Consider the following 14,007-nt stretch of genomic DNA (forward strand, 5'->3'; position numbering starts at 1 on the left):
TAGCTATAACCAAGTTTAATGCCCACCACTATCACTAGCAATTTTAAGGTTATATTTCTGTTTAGGATTCTTTAATTTTAAAGTAATAATTTAAAGAAGAAAAAAACCTTTTTGATCCATTAAACATTATTAGATCTAAATCTCTACAAGCGTATAAAATGCACAACTACCTTACTGACTAAAAATCTCCCATAGCCAAAGTCAATAAATGGGTGTAAAGACCTACAAGAGTGAGTTTCTTTCACTACAAATTACTGATATGCTGTTAAATTTCCTAGACCCAAAACTACTGCCTCAACTAACGAATAAACCTTCGCCAACTGAAAATTACGACGCCTCCAACCTCATAAGCACCATTTACTCTGAAAGAATTAAAGGTTTTATTGGGTACCCTTCCATAAAGCCCCCAATTGAAGTTGAGTTCCAGCTCCTTTGCAATGTCAGCATCTACTACATATATATAAACTCATGTGTTGGGAATCAGAAGTGTTCAGGAATTGAAATATTTGCCAAAGGCAATTCCAACCACTATGAATCAATTGGAAAGTGTCTCTTTGATAAGCCATCAGTGATATTTTGTAATGGTCGAAAATACTCATCTATGAATCATCCCCCTGGGTTTAATGCACAAAATGTTGACTTGTGTTTCTTCAAAAGTTATACCTTTAGATCCTTTCTGAATGCCTCAAGTGTTAAGATTGTAATATTCCGTACTGACAAATCAGTCCCGTGTCTAGGAAAGATTGAAATATGGGGCATGCCAGCTAAAACTTGCTCACAAAAGACTGTTGATACTGTGCTACATCTTAACAAAAGACCTGTCACCTCAAATTCTTTACCCTCTGAAGACAGTGCAGTTTTTAGGATACCTGATGAATTTAAGGATGATCTCACTTATGAGCTAATGACAATACCATATACCTTGCCCAGTGGCAAAACCATAGATCAAAGTACTTTAGAAAAACATGTAGAAAGTGAGAAATCATTTGGGAGAAAACCTGGAGATCCATTTACTGGGTTTAAATTTACAGAAACTTTAAAACCAGTGTTAAATGTTGCTTTGAAAAGCAGGATTGACATGTTTTTATTGAAGAACTCCAATCAACCACAGACTTTTTGTTTGAAAAGATCTTTACGAAATAATGAGCCTTCTGACAAGAGGATCATGCCTATAGAAAGTGCCACTAACTCAGGTTCAAAAGAGAGTGCAACTATTGATCAAGACATAGATAATATAATAAAAAGAGCAAAAACAGAATCAGGTTTTATATGTTTTAGCTCTCTTAACAGTGAATATGCTTGCACCTTATGTAAAGCAAAACTTGAATCTATTTACGAATTACCTTGCAAAGACGGTTATTGTCGGGAATGCGTGTTAAAAGTCTCTGAAAGTGGCGTGTGTATGAAATGTAATATTGTTTTTGCTAAAAGTGAAGTTAGGAAAATATATACTTAGTTCTATCATTGGTGGGTTTTAATGTAGGTAGTTGAGAAGTTTTGTAGGAAAATATTGTCATACAAACGGCACGGTATTGCATATGCATCGAGTCATGGATTTTTCATGCAACATATGTCCAGGACTTTGCTTTATTTGATCTAATGTATATATTGCACTAGCCCCACTAGGGGGAATTTCTACGAACTATTGATCTACTCCCGTAATTGTCTGTATTGATTCCGGTCGACATAAATTCCATAATTTTACATTATTTTTTAACTGTTACTATCGGGTATACATTCCATCAGTCATACTTAGAAAGTTTTTGCGAAATATCGATCTAAACCTGTATTTATCAATAGGCAACAACCTCGCGGTCACCATAAAGTCGAGAAAGCCCTTTTTCTCTCTCTCCCCCTCTCTCTCTTTCTCTCTCTCTCTCTCTCTCTCTCTCTCTCTCTCTCTCTCTTAGTGTTTGGGAAAACTGTAGATTTCGGGATATTTCGCGTGCTCCGCAACGTCCTCCGGTTTTTTTCAGATTCTCTAATTTCACAGCAAACTGTTAATGTTTTTTGTATTACTTAATTTAAGTTATTTATTTGATCAGTATTAGCTGCAACCTGCAATAACGCTTCTGCTGAGAATGACACATGTCAAGATTGCTTTTGTTTTTCTTGTTAATTAGTTTTTCTATAATTTTCTGTTTTTCAATTATAAACAACAAAAATAACCAATGTGAATAAATGATTAATTATGAATGAAATTAAACGGGTGACCTATGTTGGGAAGTCAAAGCGAGAGAAGCCAGATAAAGAAATGTTGACCTGAGTTAAGAATGTTAACCCGAGCCCTTGGTCAAGAGTCAAGACGTTACTTCCGTTTTAAACATTAAACGAACTGCTTACACACTATATATTAAAAATCTTAGATAATATGAGTCTAGAAACTATAGGTCAGTCCCATTCTCAGTTCTATTTAGCCTCTAATTTAGCTAGTAATAGCATCATGTGCCAAGAACTTTCATCAGCTCACAGAAAGCTTGAAGAAGTTCTTATTAAGGCTGAGGCTTTTGAATTTGATGAGGACATTAAAGAAAAATCTGCAGAGGATTTAGATAGTTCAGTGATAATTCCTTTAGGTTCTAAAAGGTATGTCGAAATAATCCATTTTTTCTGGCATGCAAAGCTCTAGTTTCCAATCAATGCATTATTAAATTGGATTAGATACATTTTAAGTAGGCGTGTACCTGCCCTCACATCATCCCCTGGCAGGTCTTTTGCATCAACATCAATTACATTTGATTTAACCGATTCACTCCTTAAGGTTTATTATACCCTTAGATGGAATTATGTGAAAGTCTGGTAGTCTCTCTTAGGCAGAAAATTTCCTTAGAATGTACCCGACTCTTTCCTGATCTTTGCCTGCACTCAGCACTGCCTAATCCAACCAAATCTCTTATGTTCACTGAGTTCCCTCTAATCTGAATTAGTACCACAACTTTCAAAATTGCAGCTGCAGATTTTGGTTGCAACCAAGGAACTTAGCAATTTCCTCAAATGTTTTAAGATCTGCTTTTTAGTGGTATTAGCGATGATAAAGATTGTAGTCCACCCAGTTATGGAAACTTCAAATGTGAATCATGCGTTTTCAGAACCAAATACAAGCACAATCTACTCAGACATGTAGTAATCCACAAAATGAATCCAGAATCTCCCCCAAGCTTTAAATGTGAGCAATGCCCCTATGAAACCCACAGAATTGGTGAGTTTCATCAAGATTTTCAAAAATTGGTCATGACTTACTAGTTACTACACCTTCTAGAGTACCTTAAGAAGCATAAGAATGTTCACTCAGATGTGCAATACAAGTGTGGTTATTGCAACTTTTCCACAAAATTTAAGACCAACCTCCCTAAACATATGATCCGGCATAAACCTGCTATTGAATGGAAGATGTTTAAATGTGACGAATGTGAGTTTGAAACTAAGGAAAAATCGGGTATTAAAAGACACAAATTGACTCATAGGTGGATATTTGATAATTTTTAAGTCGGAACATTTTTTAAATGAAATCTTTCTCAGAACTCTAGAGGAAGTGGAGCATTTCAGCTGCACCCTCTGCAGTTTTATTACCAAACACCAAATTTCCTTCACCAACCACATGCTTAAAATTCATCACAGAGACAAAACTGAAAAACATCATTGTCCTGAATGTGACTTCTTCACTTATCATAAGGTATCCTTGAAGAACCACATTTTGACTCACAGGTAAGTAAGTCTACTAACAGGGGGGAAAATGTAATTGCCTTGTTAAGGAAACCAGGGGAAGTTCCCATGTACAAATGTCCCGAATGTGAGTATGAGACTAAAAACAAGCAATTTTTGCCAAATCATATGAAAATTCATCTAAGCAATAGCCCATGCCCCATTTGCAACAAGATGATTTCACAGAGGGGTATGCCAATGCATTTAAAAAGCCATGAGAGTGAGGAAACCAAGAATAAGTACTGACCTACCTATTGTGAACAATTATGTCATAATCTATAAATCCCTGGTTTCAGATACAAGTGCAAACAGTGCGATTACAGAACCATGTATTTTGGGAATATGAGCCGACACTTAAAAATCATGCATTCCAGCAAAAAGGACATTGATTATAAGAGATGCCCGCAGTGTAGTTTTAAAACTTTTGAAAATTGTAATTGTTTTTTACCGCGGATTAACACGAGGGGTAAAGCGAGAATTTTGATTTTAGCCAGACTGAAGAGACACATAAAGGAAATCCACTCAAAGGAGGCTCCTCAATATAAGTGTGATCATTGTGAGTTCACATCCAAGTTCAACTCATGTTTGAAAAGGCATGTAGAAACTGCCCACATTAATACTGAACCAGTTATGTGTCCAGTATGCGAGAAGCAGTCGGCTAATATTTATACATTAAGGTAACCGGCTTTAGAAGTTTACGAGTTTTATTACAGATGAATATTTTATTTAGAATTCATATGAAGTTGCATAAAACCGAGCAAGAAGTAAAAATGTTCCAGTGCGTTGAATGTCCATATAAAACGCGCCATAGCAGCTCTTTTAAAAGCCATTTAAAGCGACACGATTCCCCGAACAAGGTAACCGTTTTACTAGTGAAAACATCGTATTTGAAGCGAATTTTCAGTTCAAATGCACCAACTGTCCCTTCAGAGCCAACGCAAAACAAACGCTCAACAGTCACATATCCAAGTTCGTAGACTCTAATCGATCAGACTACAAACTATCTTGTCCATACTGTTGTTTCCGGACCAATCAGGAAGGCAGCTTACGCATACATACCACAAAAAAACACAAAGACGAAGATAATGAAAAATTTTGGAATTGCGGAGAATGCGAGTTTAAAACCTTGTAATATGTTTTTTATTTAATATTAATTATTATTATGTATGAAAGGAATCTATTGTAGGAATAATAGGGTTTTTAAGGAGCATTTGAAGGGTCATAGAAATTATCTTAATTTTAAGAGAGCTTCTGGTGAATTGGGGGAGAATGTTAAGCTCAATATCTACAGGGAATGTAGTGAGTATGATGATGCTTCTTTACTGCAAGAGTGATAGTTCAGTGGTCAGGAACATTGAGGTATAAAATAATACATAATATCACTTTGTAATGTGATATTGTGTATTATGTTATAATTATAAATTAACGGTAGGTAAACAGATTGGACATGTTTTGATTGCAATAAGGGGTATTCATTCAGAACTCCAAGATCATTTATTATTAACGATCAATTTATCCTTGAGATTTGTATTCAATGCAGAAGCAATAAAATATGATTTATGCTTTTTAACGCTATCACATTCATGTAAATTTAATCCAATAAAACAACATTAAGTTACCTCAATTTTTGGGTTTAATGTATCCTTTTACATAGCACACTCTTGTATTTTTTCTACATTGGTGACTACATTTCTAGTTATACCCTGCTATTGTTACGTATTCTGGGGAAAAACTGAATTCTGTACGAGTATTATAAAGGGGGGATTACCTAAATATTGTGTATTAAAAATCTGCAGTTTTATTTTCCCATTTTTGAGCGTTCTTGTTCGGTATTGCATAACGTAAACAAGGTTTTTATTCTAGACCTTTCTTTTTTATACATTTTGGAGATTAGGTTTTGCAGGTTTTGAATCGTTCAATAGGGCAATGCTTCTTGGACAATGGGTACTCGTATTTTCTACCATATATATGATTTTGTTACAAGAAGGTTACATTATCAGCACGTTCTCTTATTAATTATGATTTATTTAGAATTCATAACTCATAACAATTCGATTGTGACTCATCTGCTCGACTGTAAACCTATTGGCCCTAAAAACGCGAACTATCGCAAAAAAATATCGTTTATGGGATGCTTCTCGAAAACATTTTTCGTGAACTCCAAAAACAACTCCGCGTACAGCTTGTGGTGTGCTGCGCCCACTTCATTAAAAATGGTTCTCCACTCCTGGTTTATGACTTTGTTGATATTATCTCCTAACAGTTTATTGCCGTTAAATAAATTCTCGAAGATATAGGAAGCATGTTCAGGGATCATTTTGATTTGGTAACTCTTGGGGGTGAAATAGACTGATTCTCCTTTATTGGTCTCTTCGAATTTGATTAGATGTTTGGTGTAGCTATTTACTAAAAGAGACGTGTTTTGACTATTCTGTGAGGCTGTATAGTTTAACCTCGTCAACTAATAAAAACCCTTATACCTATAAATAAACTGCAGTTCCCATTCCCATACACCGGCAACATTAAAATCTTCCCCTTTACTCTGTACTTAGCCTTTTGCCGTATCTCTGGATGAACGGTCCAGAATTCCAAAGACTTCTTCTCCAAATCAACACTAAGAGATCTCTGCTATTGTATTATTCACAATAATTGTTATGACACCTTTGGAGCTTACTGAGATTTGTTGATTTTCAAATTAGAAAACCCAAACACAGTAATGTCCTCATAGTCTTGAGTCACTTCGACTACCCCCGAACCTTCTGCCACACTCAAGGCAGACAGCTTTATAGGGTCAAGCGGAGGTATGTTGTATTCGGGTAGGCCTAGTCATCAGCAAAGTTTCCAATTTTATTAAAAAACTAGATGTTCTTACCATTTTTGGCCATCCTGATGGCCTGCTCGATGGCCAAGTTTAAGCACGTCTCAAAGTCAGAATCTTGGACTTTGCACGTAGGGAATGGAACATCAGCTGAAATTGTTCTGGTTAGTGGTAAAACGCTGTACGAGTTTGTCGAATTTCACCTAGCATGAAGCGAATTAACGTACTTAAGCAGATACATGTGAGTATTCTCCTGGAGAGCTTCATGTTGCTGCAAGTAGGGAAATAATGTCCGCGATGCGTTCAAGAGACAAGTTTTATTGGTTGCATCCAACTTTGCAACCACCATAATTGCACATATTTTTATTATATGTTGCAGGGAAATTATATGTTTTCAGGTTAGTTCGGTAACTTTCCAGCTCGATCTCTCAGTACTTTCTTGTAATAATAGTTGTCTTGACTGTAAATTAACGGTTTGGGTATTGTATTTACAGTAATTTTTAAAAGTGGTTTGCCCTTGGACATATAACATTTTGGGGGTCTTAATTTGAAAATTTTGTCTTCATCGTCAAACCATAAAATAGAATTTATCATAAAACCTTTCAGAAAAAGCAAAAGGTCGATTCATGAGTGATGCATTCCTTTCTCAACAATCCTAGTAGTCTAACGGAAAAATTAGCAATGAATTTACTTTTTGATCTGAACACATCGGGCTAAATCGTGCCTCTTCGTGTACGGAGCCAGGCAGTGACGTGATTGGCTTTGCCGATCTGGACGGACAGTGACTAACTGGCATAAGTGTTATCTGTATGATTTTACTGTACAGGCAAAACAAGCAGGATTTGTTGAAATCGGATTTCGGAAAGGACGGCCGAGCGTGCCATACGCTCAAAATTCACTCAATTATGGAATCCTTCAGAGCCGTTTTTGAATTAGGTCCATAATCTCTAATAAAATCGTAGGACAATTCCTTAATTTTAGTAAACCGAATATATTCAAAGCTCCAGCCCCATAATTATTGAACTCCCACGACCGGTTATGCGTGTTCTCGTTCAAATCTCTGTCTGGTGCTTAACTTTCTTCAAGTACAATAAGTTACGGCATATGGACCTTCCGCATCATCAACTTGTCAAAGTTCGAATTCCTGATGATTAGCTGACCATTTGGACATATGTCCGGGACGTAATCCATTGTGAACGGTGACTCTAAAAAGTTGAAAGTTAGAACTTTGAACCCAGAAGGCTGCAGAGCATTCAGTCCCAATTGCGTCTGCCTTTGAGGCGCAGGTGTTATAAAGATCCCCCATGCGAGGTTTCCTTCCTGGTAACTTCTGCCACTTTCGTTCACGATCCCCTTATAGTCTTCCACGATAGTTAGGGCACTGAAGGTGGACATAATGTTAATTTCCTCAAGTTTGTCCGGCAGGCCATAGGCTGTTAGGGAGACCTCACCTACTACGTAAACTGTATCCCTGAAGAGTTGATGTGAAAACGATGATTTTCTGACCATCATTTTATCATATCACTTTTGAGCTCGAAGAAGACACGAAAGAATTCTTGAGCGAACTGCTTAGTTTACGGGAAACTTCTCTCTCTTTCAAATTTCATCTGATGACTTCAACTTACCTGTAACATTCCGACTCGATATGGATATAGACCCTGAAGTGCTTGCTCTCCTTGGTGGTAGTCTCGATGACTACCACTTGAATGGATTCCCACTCTTTGACCACATAAACTGGAGTATCTGGAAGCATGTTTTGTGGCTCCCACCCAACCAAATACTTCTCTATGGTGAATTCTTGGGATTTCTCCTGGAAAAGAAAGGGCTGAGAGGCTGTTCCTGAATAATTCAGGGCACGAGCCCCGGACATGAATAAGAGGGCTAGTGTATAGTGGAAACGCATTGTTGTATCAGTGTTCTTACCGGATGGAGATTGCAGAAGGGGCAAACGTGATTCGTTTTTAAAAATGGGGTAGCTACGTTTTATCGTGTAATAAGGGCTTTTGAGAGTTTATTGTAGCTATAAATAAATTAATGTTGGTGGTGGGTGATTATAGATCTATCGCCAGAAGTTTTTTTGTAACATCACATGCGGACAAAAAAGTGATACATTGGAAAAATTATTAAATTCATACGGAATGTTATTAGTTGTATTAATTAAAATGAGTATTTTTACTTCAACATTGTTTATTAATTCAAGTAATAATTACACCATTTTAATTGAGCTGTGTTCATATGATATGAGGTCATTTTACGCACATTATCTATGCTTCAAGATGTAATATACCAAGTTATGGGTATTCAAAAATACAGGGTGGTAAAATATCATTTATATTTACAGGAAGGAATAGTTTGGTATCCATACCAATGTCCATCATTATCAACCCCGCCACAAAATTTTATAAAAAGTTATGGAGGTTAATGTTTATCTCAAGGGAGAGTTTTCTCTTCGGAGGAGTGTCCCAGGGCAGTATTTTCGGGCCCTTGATCTACGTCATCTACACCTTTAATTAGATACCAATGTCCGCTGATTGCTGCCTTGATTTCATTAGTGTCTATATTGTTAATAGCGAAATTAATGAGTTTGGGGAGCCTCGTCGCTGCCTTTGATAGGTATCTGCCTAGAATTAATTTCACTAAGTTGGTTGCTTTGAGAGCACAGTCGAAGGACTTGGTTACGCTACCGACTAACGATCAATTAAAACCATCGAGTTCTAATGTAAAAATTTAGAAATATGCATCCAGCGGATACCATCCTGTATAAGCATACATAGGGACATGAATAAGGCGAGTGTTCTCCGAAGTTTGCTTTACCTCATTACTTAATTAGGAAAAAGTACGTTTTATTTTTTATTTTATTAGATGTCCACTTAAAATACGCTTTAGTATGTTATATTTATAGTTATATAATTGCGTCCATAAGAAATACCATAATTTATCCAATGTGACCTTATTTATAGTGTAATTAATTAATATTCCTTTACTTAAGTATTGCATTTTCGTATATTTAAGCAGCTCCAATGTGAGAGCATGTTTTTCTACAACGATGAAACTCTTCCTATATTTGAGTGTGTTCATTAGTGCTTGCTGTGAGCCCTGGTACAAAATTATAAAAATTGAGGTTTATAAATTTTAAGTTTCAGATGGCTTCGCCCTTCCGAAATGCAAGGTAAGCAGCCCGGATTTCGACACGTGTCTCGGCAAAGCGATCCAGAGCGTCTTCCACGCAAGCAAATCAGGTGAATAAGAGATCATTATACACATTAATTCAACACGCATTAATCAGCAAATTATCAATTCGGGTTCTACTCATAAACGTGTTAGTCTCGTTCTTACGTCCATATAATGACAATGAGAACAAGTGGAAGCACGATGCTCTTGTAAGCTGAACTCACTCCCCCTTCGTAAGCTTCTCCTTGAGGGTTATGAGACTCAGGTGACTCCGTTCTCACCTCCCACCAAAGCATTTGGGTATTAGCCTATGATTTTATTCGGACTTCTCTTTAATGGGAGACTGGTTTTCTCTTTGGAGAACTGCCTCCATAATCTTGTGTTCACGCAGGTGATTTCTTCTTCAAAGGCACCTCCCATCTCAATATGATTTGTTCTAATCACTTCTTGTCTATGTGCTATCATAGAGAGGACCGCTTCAGGAAAGCTTTAGGAATTAAGGCAAAAGAAGTGAATTGGTTGAAAAGCGCTGCAGCAAAAAGCGCAGTCACGTCTTGTTCAAATTTTAGATTGAAGATGGCGCGGAAGTGGTGTTCCCTCCAGAAATCAAAATGGCGGTATATTTGTAAAATATTTCGCTGTAATCATGATCGTGTCATGTCCCACTGATAAGGAAATTCGCGTTAAGCCGAGCTTTTCCAGGTTTACCGGAGTATGGACTCACGACGTCTTTTGACCCCCTGATTATCCCAAAGCTGACGATCGGTACCGGACAGGGCGCCGTCCAGTTGACGCAGTACTACACAGATCTTTCCGTCACAGGATTTTCTGATATAACCGTCGAAAATGCGCAGTGCGTACAATTAATCTTGGTTTGACTTAAGGTAATCGAGAAATTCCAGTTTCGACTTCAAAAATCTCTTATTGAACGTGTTCGCTCACTTTCCAAAAATCGTTCAAAAGGGACACTACACCGTCCATGGTAAGATATTGACACTTCCCGTCAACGGAGATGGACAGTCCACTTTAGAACTCAGTGAGCAAATAATTTATTTCTCTGCTATATAATCTCACATTGAAACGCGTTTATTTGTAGGCAACATTGCTGTAAATATTACGTTTGGTTTCGAAAAGGTCAAAAAAAACAAGGAAAATTACTTGAAGGTAATGTCCTGCGTTTTGGACATTATACCGCAAAATATGAAGGTTAATTTCGAGAACCTTTTCAATGGAAACGAACTGATGGGGAACAATATCAACAAGGTGATTAACGAGGAGTGGCAGGCCGTATTTAAGGATGTAAAGCCTTCGACTGACAAAACTTATGGGGCAGTCTTTAAGGAGTACTGGCAGACATTCTTCGATAACGTATCCATGGAAAAAGTATTTCTTAAGTGAGTCTCGCTTGGATTTTTTGTGTGGCTTGAAGGTACTCAATTTTTTAGTGAATTTTGAAATATAAAATTACTTATTTGGCCAGAGAATCCGTTTTCTGTTCTATTCGCTTTCTTAAGGACGTGGGGTAAAACCGTACTTTCCGCACTTATTAGATAAACCGTCACGACAAGGATTTTACAATCCAACAAAACTCGCCCCTTTTCCCTCTCGACCCCGACATCTTTTATTTTACAACAATATTTCAAAACCACCTTAGAGCAATACAAACCACCCACAATAAAACCACTGAAATCGTCGATTGGGGCACGCTTTTACCGTTCGAATCATCGGCATCTCTACTTAGATTTCCTGTGTCGTTGCTAATCGGGTCCCAGTCTCGTTTGAAGTCCCGTCCGAAAATTCCGAAAGTCAGTAGCCTGCTTTGCGGCTCATTTAACTCAATATTGCGCGTTAGAGTTTTCTCATCTACGGCTACTCCTCTCCAGTTATACTCCATGGTAGTTAAAGGCCGCATGGAGCTCAGTAGAGTAGTGGGCAGCTGGAAACGCTGCTTTGACTGGCTGAAGTTGCCGGTGATGTTGATGAAATTGAAGATCACTGGCCAGGAAATTTCCGAGTAATTGGAAAATCTGTTTAGAAGTGTTTTGGATGCTTAAAATCTTAAGGATGTGTGAGAGAATTCAACAACCTTTGTCCGCATGAATCTACCGATTGGTTTAAACATGCGACCACCCCGCAAGTTTCCACCCCTCCGTAGTACACGCCTGAGTAGGTTCTCACTCCATTGAAGGCAACTAAGTGATAAGCATACGCATTGCCGGCAATAGAGGTCGAATTTAACGTTATTGAGGTATTAAAGTTGCAGCATAGAACATTTCGGTCATCCTCCCCATGACACACTACGTGCTGGGAAGATCCGGTAGCGGACGTGTTAAGAAGCACTGATTTATGATCTGCAAGTGCAACTTAAAACTGCAATCAAATAAATCTAGCAAAATTTTTCAACCTTTTATAGATGGATCAACAAGCAAATAAAAGCTGTCCAACGACAAAGCTAGTTGGTCAATAATGTCTACGTTGGGGGCCCCGTAAGAAATATTAAACTCTTCCGAATCATTTGGCACAGTTTGTATCATTAACTTGGTACCTCTTTCGGGCAAAACGTCGTGTTCAATTGGTCCGTGTCCAGCCACAAATATACCCGACCCTCCAGCTCCAGATTGGGGTAGATTAGCCCCTGAGGCTAACAATACCACATTCATTTCTTGGGCCCACATCTGCTGTATTTGAAGGGCTAAAATTCTCCAACGTATTTTACAGGGGTTTTCTTCAAAAGCACCTACCAGTTAAATAAGGTAGCTCTCCAATCCACTGTAAAGGAAAAATCACATTTTTTACTCCTTTATCTTTGGTCAGATTGAAGGCGGGAATGCCGAACTGAATATCGAAACAAGTCATTATCCCAAAAGTTGTATTTGCGATGTGGAGCACTGGTAAGTCGAGTGATGTTGGTCTACTCTTGCCTCGCTCTCCAAACAAATTCCATTTCCTATATCTGATTCAGGCCATTTAGGTAGGTTTGTGAGAAGAAAGACATGTCACATGAGGTGCGTAGTCTCTGTGACTAACTCTGAGCAACGTACTTAAATGTTGCATTGTATGTGCAATACTTTTTGCGTGATTTGCTTAATTTCATTCTCCATTTTGTCACAAAATGGTATTTGATGCATCGCATGCCTCGTGCTGCATGCCTCTTGTCTTAAGCATCTGTGACCTGCCACCAACTTAAGAATTATTGCTTCTGATGTAAAAATTTACCTAGCAAGTATAGAACCATTCGTTCCGAAAGCTACGACCGTGTTGTAGAACTTGTAATCCTCAGACTTTGAACAATCCTGATCACTTTGACACACCTCCTTCTCAGTGAAATTTATGACAACAGTAGTGTTGTAATCTATAGCTGCGCAAGATAGATTTTTAAGGAATTGTGCGTAGCTGCCTTCAGTTGAGTTGCAAAGAATAAAGCTACCGTAATCTGGTGGCAAAGCTGCCGCACTCTGTATGGCAGCAAAATACGGAGACAGGGTGGCCTCCGGGAAAACTATCAGATCGAGAACCTTTAGACGATGATCAAAACTAAAAATATTCCATTTTAATAGTAACGCAACTTACCGCACTTTGGTTCTTTGCCTGCTCTATTAATTTAATGTAATTTATTGTGTTGTCTTCCAAAACTTTCGAAGCAGGTTGAGAGAAGTTTAGGTTTACTGCAAATTCCATTACTGCCACACTATATGAACCTACCTAAAGGGCAGTAAAAGTCGGTAATTTTAGAGCATGTAGACATGCATAAGGCCAAAGCAACATTTTTAACTTACTGCTGAGAAATGCAGGAAAATAATAGTCAAAAGTTGCGGTAATGAGCTAAATCGAACTACTGCTACGCCTTTCATTTTATTAACTTCCATGTGCGAACAGTTCCTTTTGCTAAAGCCTGCTATATATAATTAGTGTTTTACAATTATGTGAGGAGATAATGGAGATTACATTAAATATTATCAGTATTACTTACATGTCACCTTTTTACTATAGGTAATAAGTAATTGAAATAAGCAGGCATCTCAAACCTTAATGCTTATCACTGCGCGAATTCGACGGTAAAAAATATCTAATAGGAACGACGCAAAATCAGCTTTGTAGACTTTGAACAATATCCATTATCATTAAATTACAATAAGTTATTTTTTGTTAATCATTTTTGAATTTCCCTCCTTTCCTATTTAAACTTTCAACTTTTTGTGCTCAGTACAATGTTAATCCTCGAGATGGTGTTGCGTCAAATGTGATGTTTTATATATCTTGATCTAGATCGCATAAAAGACGAAGATAGCATATGTTCCTGTCTTCGAAAAACTTGA

At 37.6% G+C, this 14,007-nt stretch overlaps 6 protein-coding genes across 10 annotated transcripts; 3 read left to right on the plus strand and 3 right to left on the minus strand.

Moving 5' to 3' along the window:
* Window positions 1–18: 18 nt before the first annotated feature.
* LOC136342696 (RING finger protein 37) lies at window positions 19–1,464 on the plus strand. Its single transcript, XM_066288777.1, has 2 exons — window positions 19–230; window positions 279–1,464. The coding sequence occupies exons 1-2, from the start codon at window positions 209–211 to the stop codon at window positions 1,454–1,456; spliced, it is 1,200 nt and encodes a 399-aa protein (XP_066144874.1). The 5' UTR covers window positions 19–208; the 3' UTR covers window positions 1,457–1,464.
* A 460-nt stretch (window positions 1,465–1,924) lies between these two features.
* On the plus strand, window positions 1,925–5,326 carry LOC136342687 (zinc finger protein 845-like). 3 transcript variants are annotated; one of them, XM_066288753.1, is made up of 10 exons: window positions 1,925–2,586; window positions 3,018–3,199; window positions 3,260–3,464; window positions 3,520–3,705; window positions 3,753–3,941; window positions 3,999–4,135; window positions 4,193–4,379; window positions 4,433–4,559; window positions 4,607–4,830; window positions 4,889–5,326. In XM_066288753.1, the coding sequence occupies exons 1-10, from the start codon at window positions 2,372–2,374 to the stop codon at window positions 5,034–5,036; spliced, it is 1,800 nt and encodes a 599-aa protein (XP_066144850.1). In that variant the 5' UTR covers window positions 1,925–2,371; the 3' UTR covers window positions 5,037–5,326. The 3 variants fall into 3 exon arrangements, with proteins under 3 accessions (XP_066144850.1, XP_066144852.1, XP_066144851.1); XM_066288755.1 differs by having other exon boundaries at window positions 4,607–4,818; window positions 4,951–5,326; XM_066288754.1 differs by having other exon boundaries at window positions 3,090–3,199.
* Window positions 5,327–5,706: 380 nt separating this feature from the next.
* On the minus strand, window positions 5,707–7,577 carry LOC136342704 (protein takeout-like). Of its 2 annotated transcripts, none has more exons than XM_066288788.1 (5): window positions 6,748–7,577; window positions 6,575–6,670; window positions 6,377–6,524; window positions 6,183–6,316; window positions 5,707–6,108 (listed from the first exon to the last, which is right to left on the minus strand). In XM_066288788.1, the coding sequence occupies exons 1-5, from the start codon at window positions 6,785–6,787 to the stop codon at window positions 5,807–5,809; spliced, it is 720 nt and encodes a 239-aa protein (XP_066144885.1). In that variant the 5' UTR covers window positions 6,788–7,577; the 3' UTR covers window positions 5,707–5,806. The 2 variants fall into 2 exon arrangements, with proteins under 2 accessions (XP_066144885.1, XP_066144884.1); XM_066288787.1 differs by having other exon boundaries at window positions 6,724–7,574.
* LOC136342626 (pectinesterase-like) lies at window positions 7,496–8,423 on the minus strand. Its single transcript, XM_066288618.1, has 2 exons — window positions 8,146–8,423; window positions 7,496–7,991 (listed from the first exon to the last, which is right to left on the minus strand). The coding sequence occupies exons 1-2, from the start codon at window positions 8,421–8,423 to the stop codon at window positions 7,616–7,618; spliced, it is 654 nt and encodes a 217-aa protein (XP_066144715.1). The 3' UTR covers window positions 7,496–7,615.
* Window positions 8,424–9,466: 1,043 nt separating this feature from the next.
* On the plus strand, window positions 9,467–11,175 carry LOC136342705 (protein takeout-like). The gene is made up of 5 exons (XM_066288789.1): window positions 9,467–9,609; window positions 9,664–9,759; window positions 10,394–10,544; window positions 10,594–10,727; window positions 10,788–11,175. Exons 1-5 carry the CDS (start codon window positions 9,567–9,569, stop codon window positions 11,087–11,089), a joined length of 726 nt encoding a protein of 241 aa, XP_066144886.1. The 5' UTR covers window positions 9,467–9,566; the 3' UTR covers window positions 11,090–11,175.
* A 112-nt stretch (window positions 11,176–11,287) lies between these two features.
* On the minus strand, window positions 11,288–13,782 carry LOC136342690 (vanin-like protein 3). 2 transcript variants are annotated; one of them, XM_066288760.1, is made up of 8 exons: window positions 13,662–13,782; window positions 13,468–13,586; window positions 13,262–13,393; window positions 12,908–13,206; window positions 12,433–12,644; window positions 12,096–12,383; window positions 11,778–12,042; window positions 11,288–11,718 (listed from the first exon to the last, which is right to left on the minus strand). In XM_066288760.1, exons 2-8 carry the CDS (start codon window positions 13,555–13,557, stop codon window positions 11,331–11,333), a joined length of 1,674 nt encoding a protein of 557 aa, XP_066144857.1. In that variant the 5' UTR covers window positions 13,558–13,586; window positions 13,662–13,782; the 3' UTR covers window positions 11,288–11,330. The 2 variants fall into 2 exon arrangements, with proteins under 2 accessions (XP_066144857.1, XP_066144858.1); XM_066288761.1 differs by having other exon boundaries at window positions 13,468–13,583; window positions 13,662–13,769.
* Between the last annotated feature and the right edge of the window lie 225 nt (window positions 13,783–14,007).

This window comes from Euwallacea fornicatus, chromosome 12 (genome assembly GCF_040115645.1).
Source record: "Euwallacea fornicatus isolate EFF26 chromosome 12, ASM4011564v1, whole genome shotgun sequence".
NCBI classification, from domain to species: domain Eukaryota; kingdom Metazoa; phylum Arthropoda; class Insecta; order Coleoptera; family Curculionidae; genus Euwallacea; species Euwallacea fornicatus.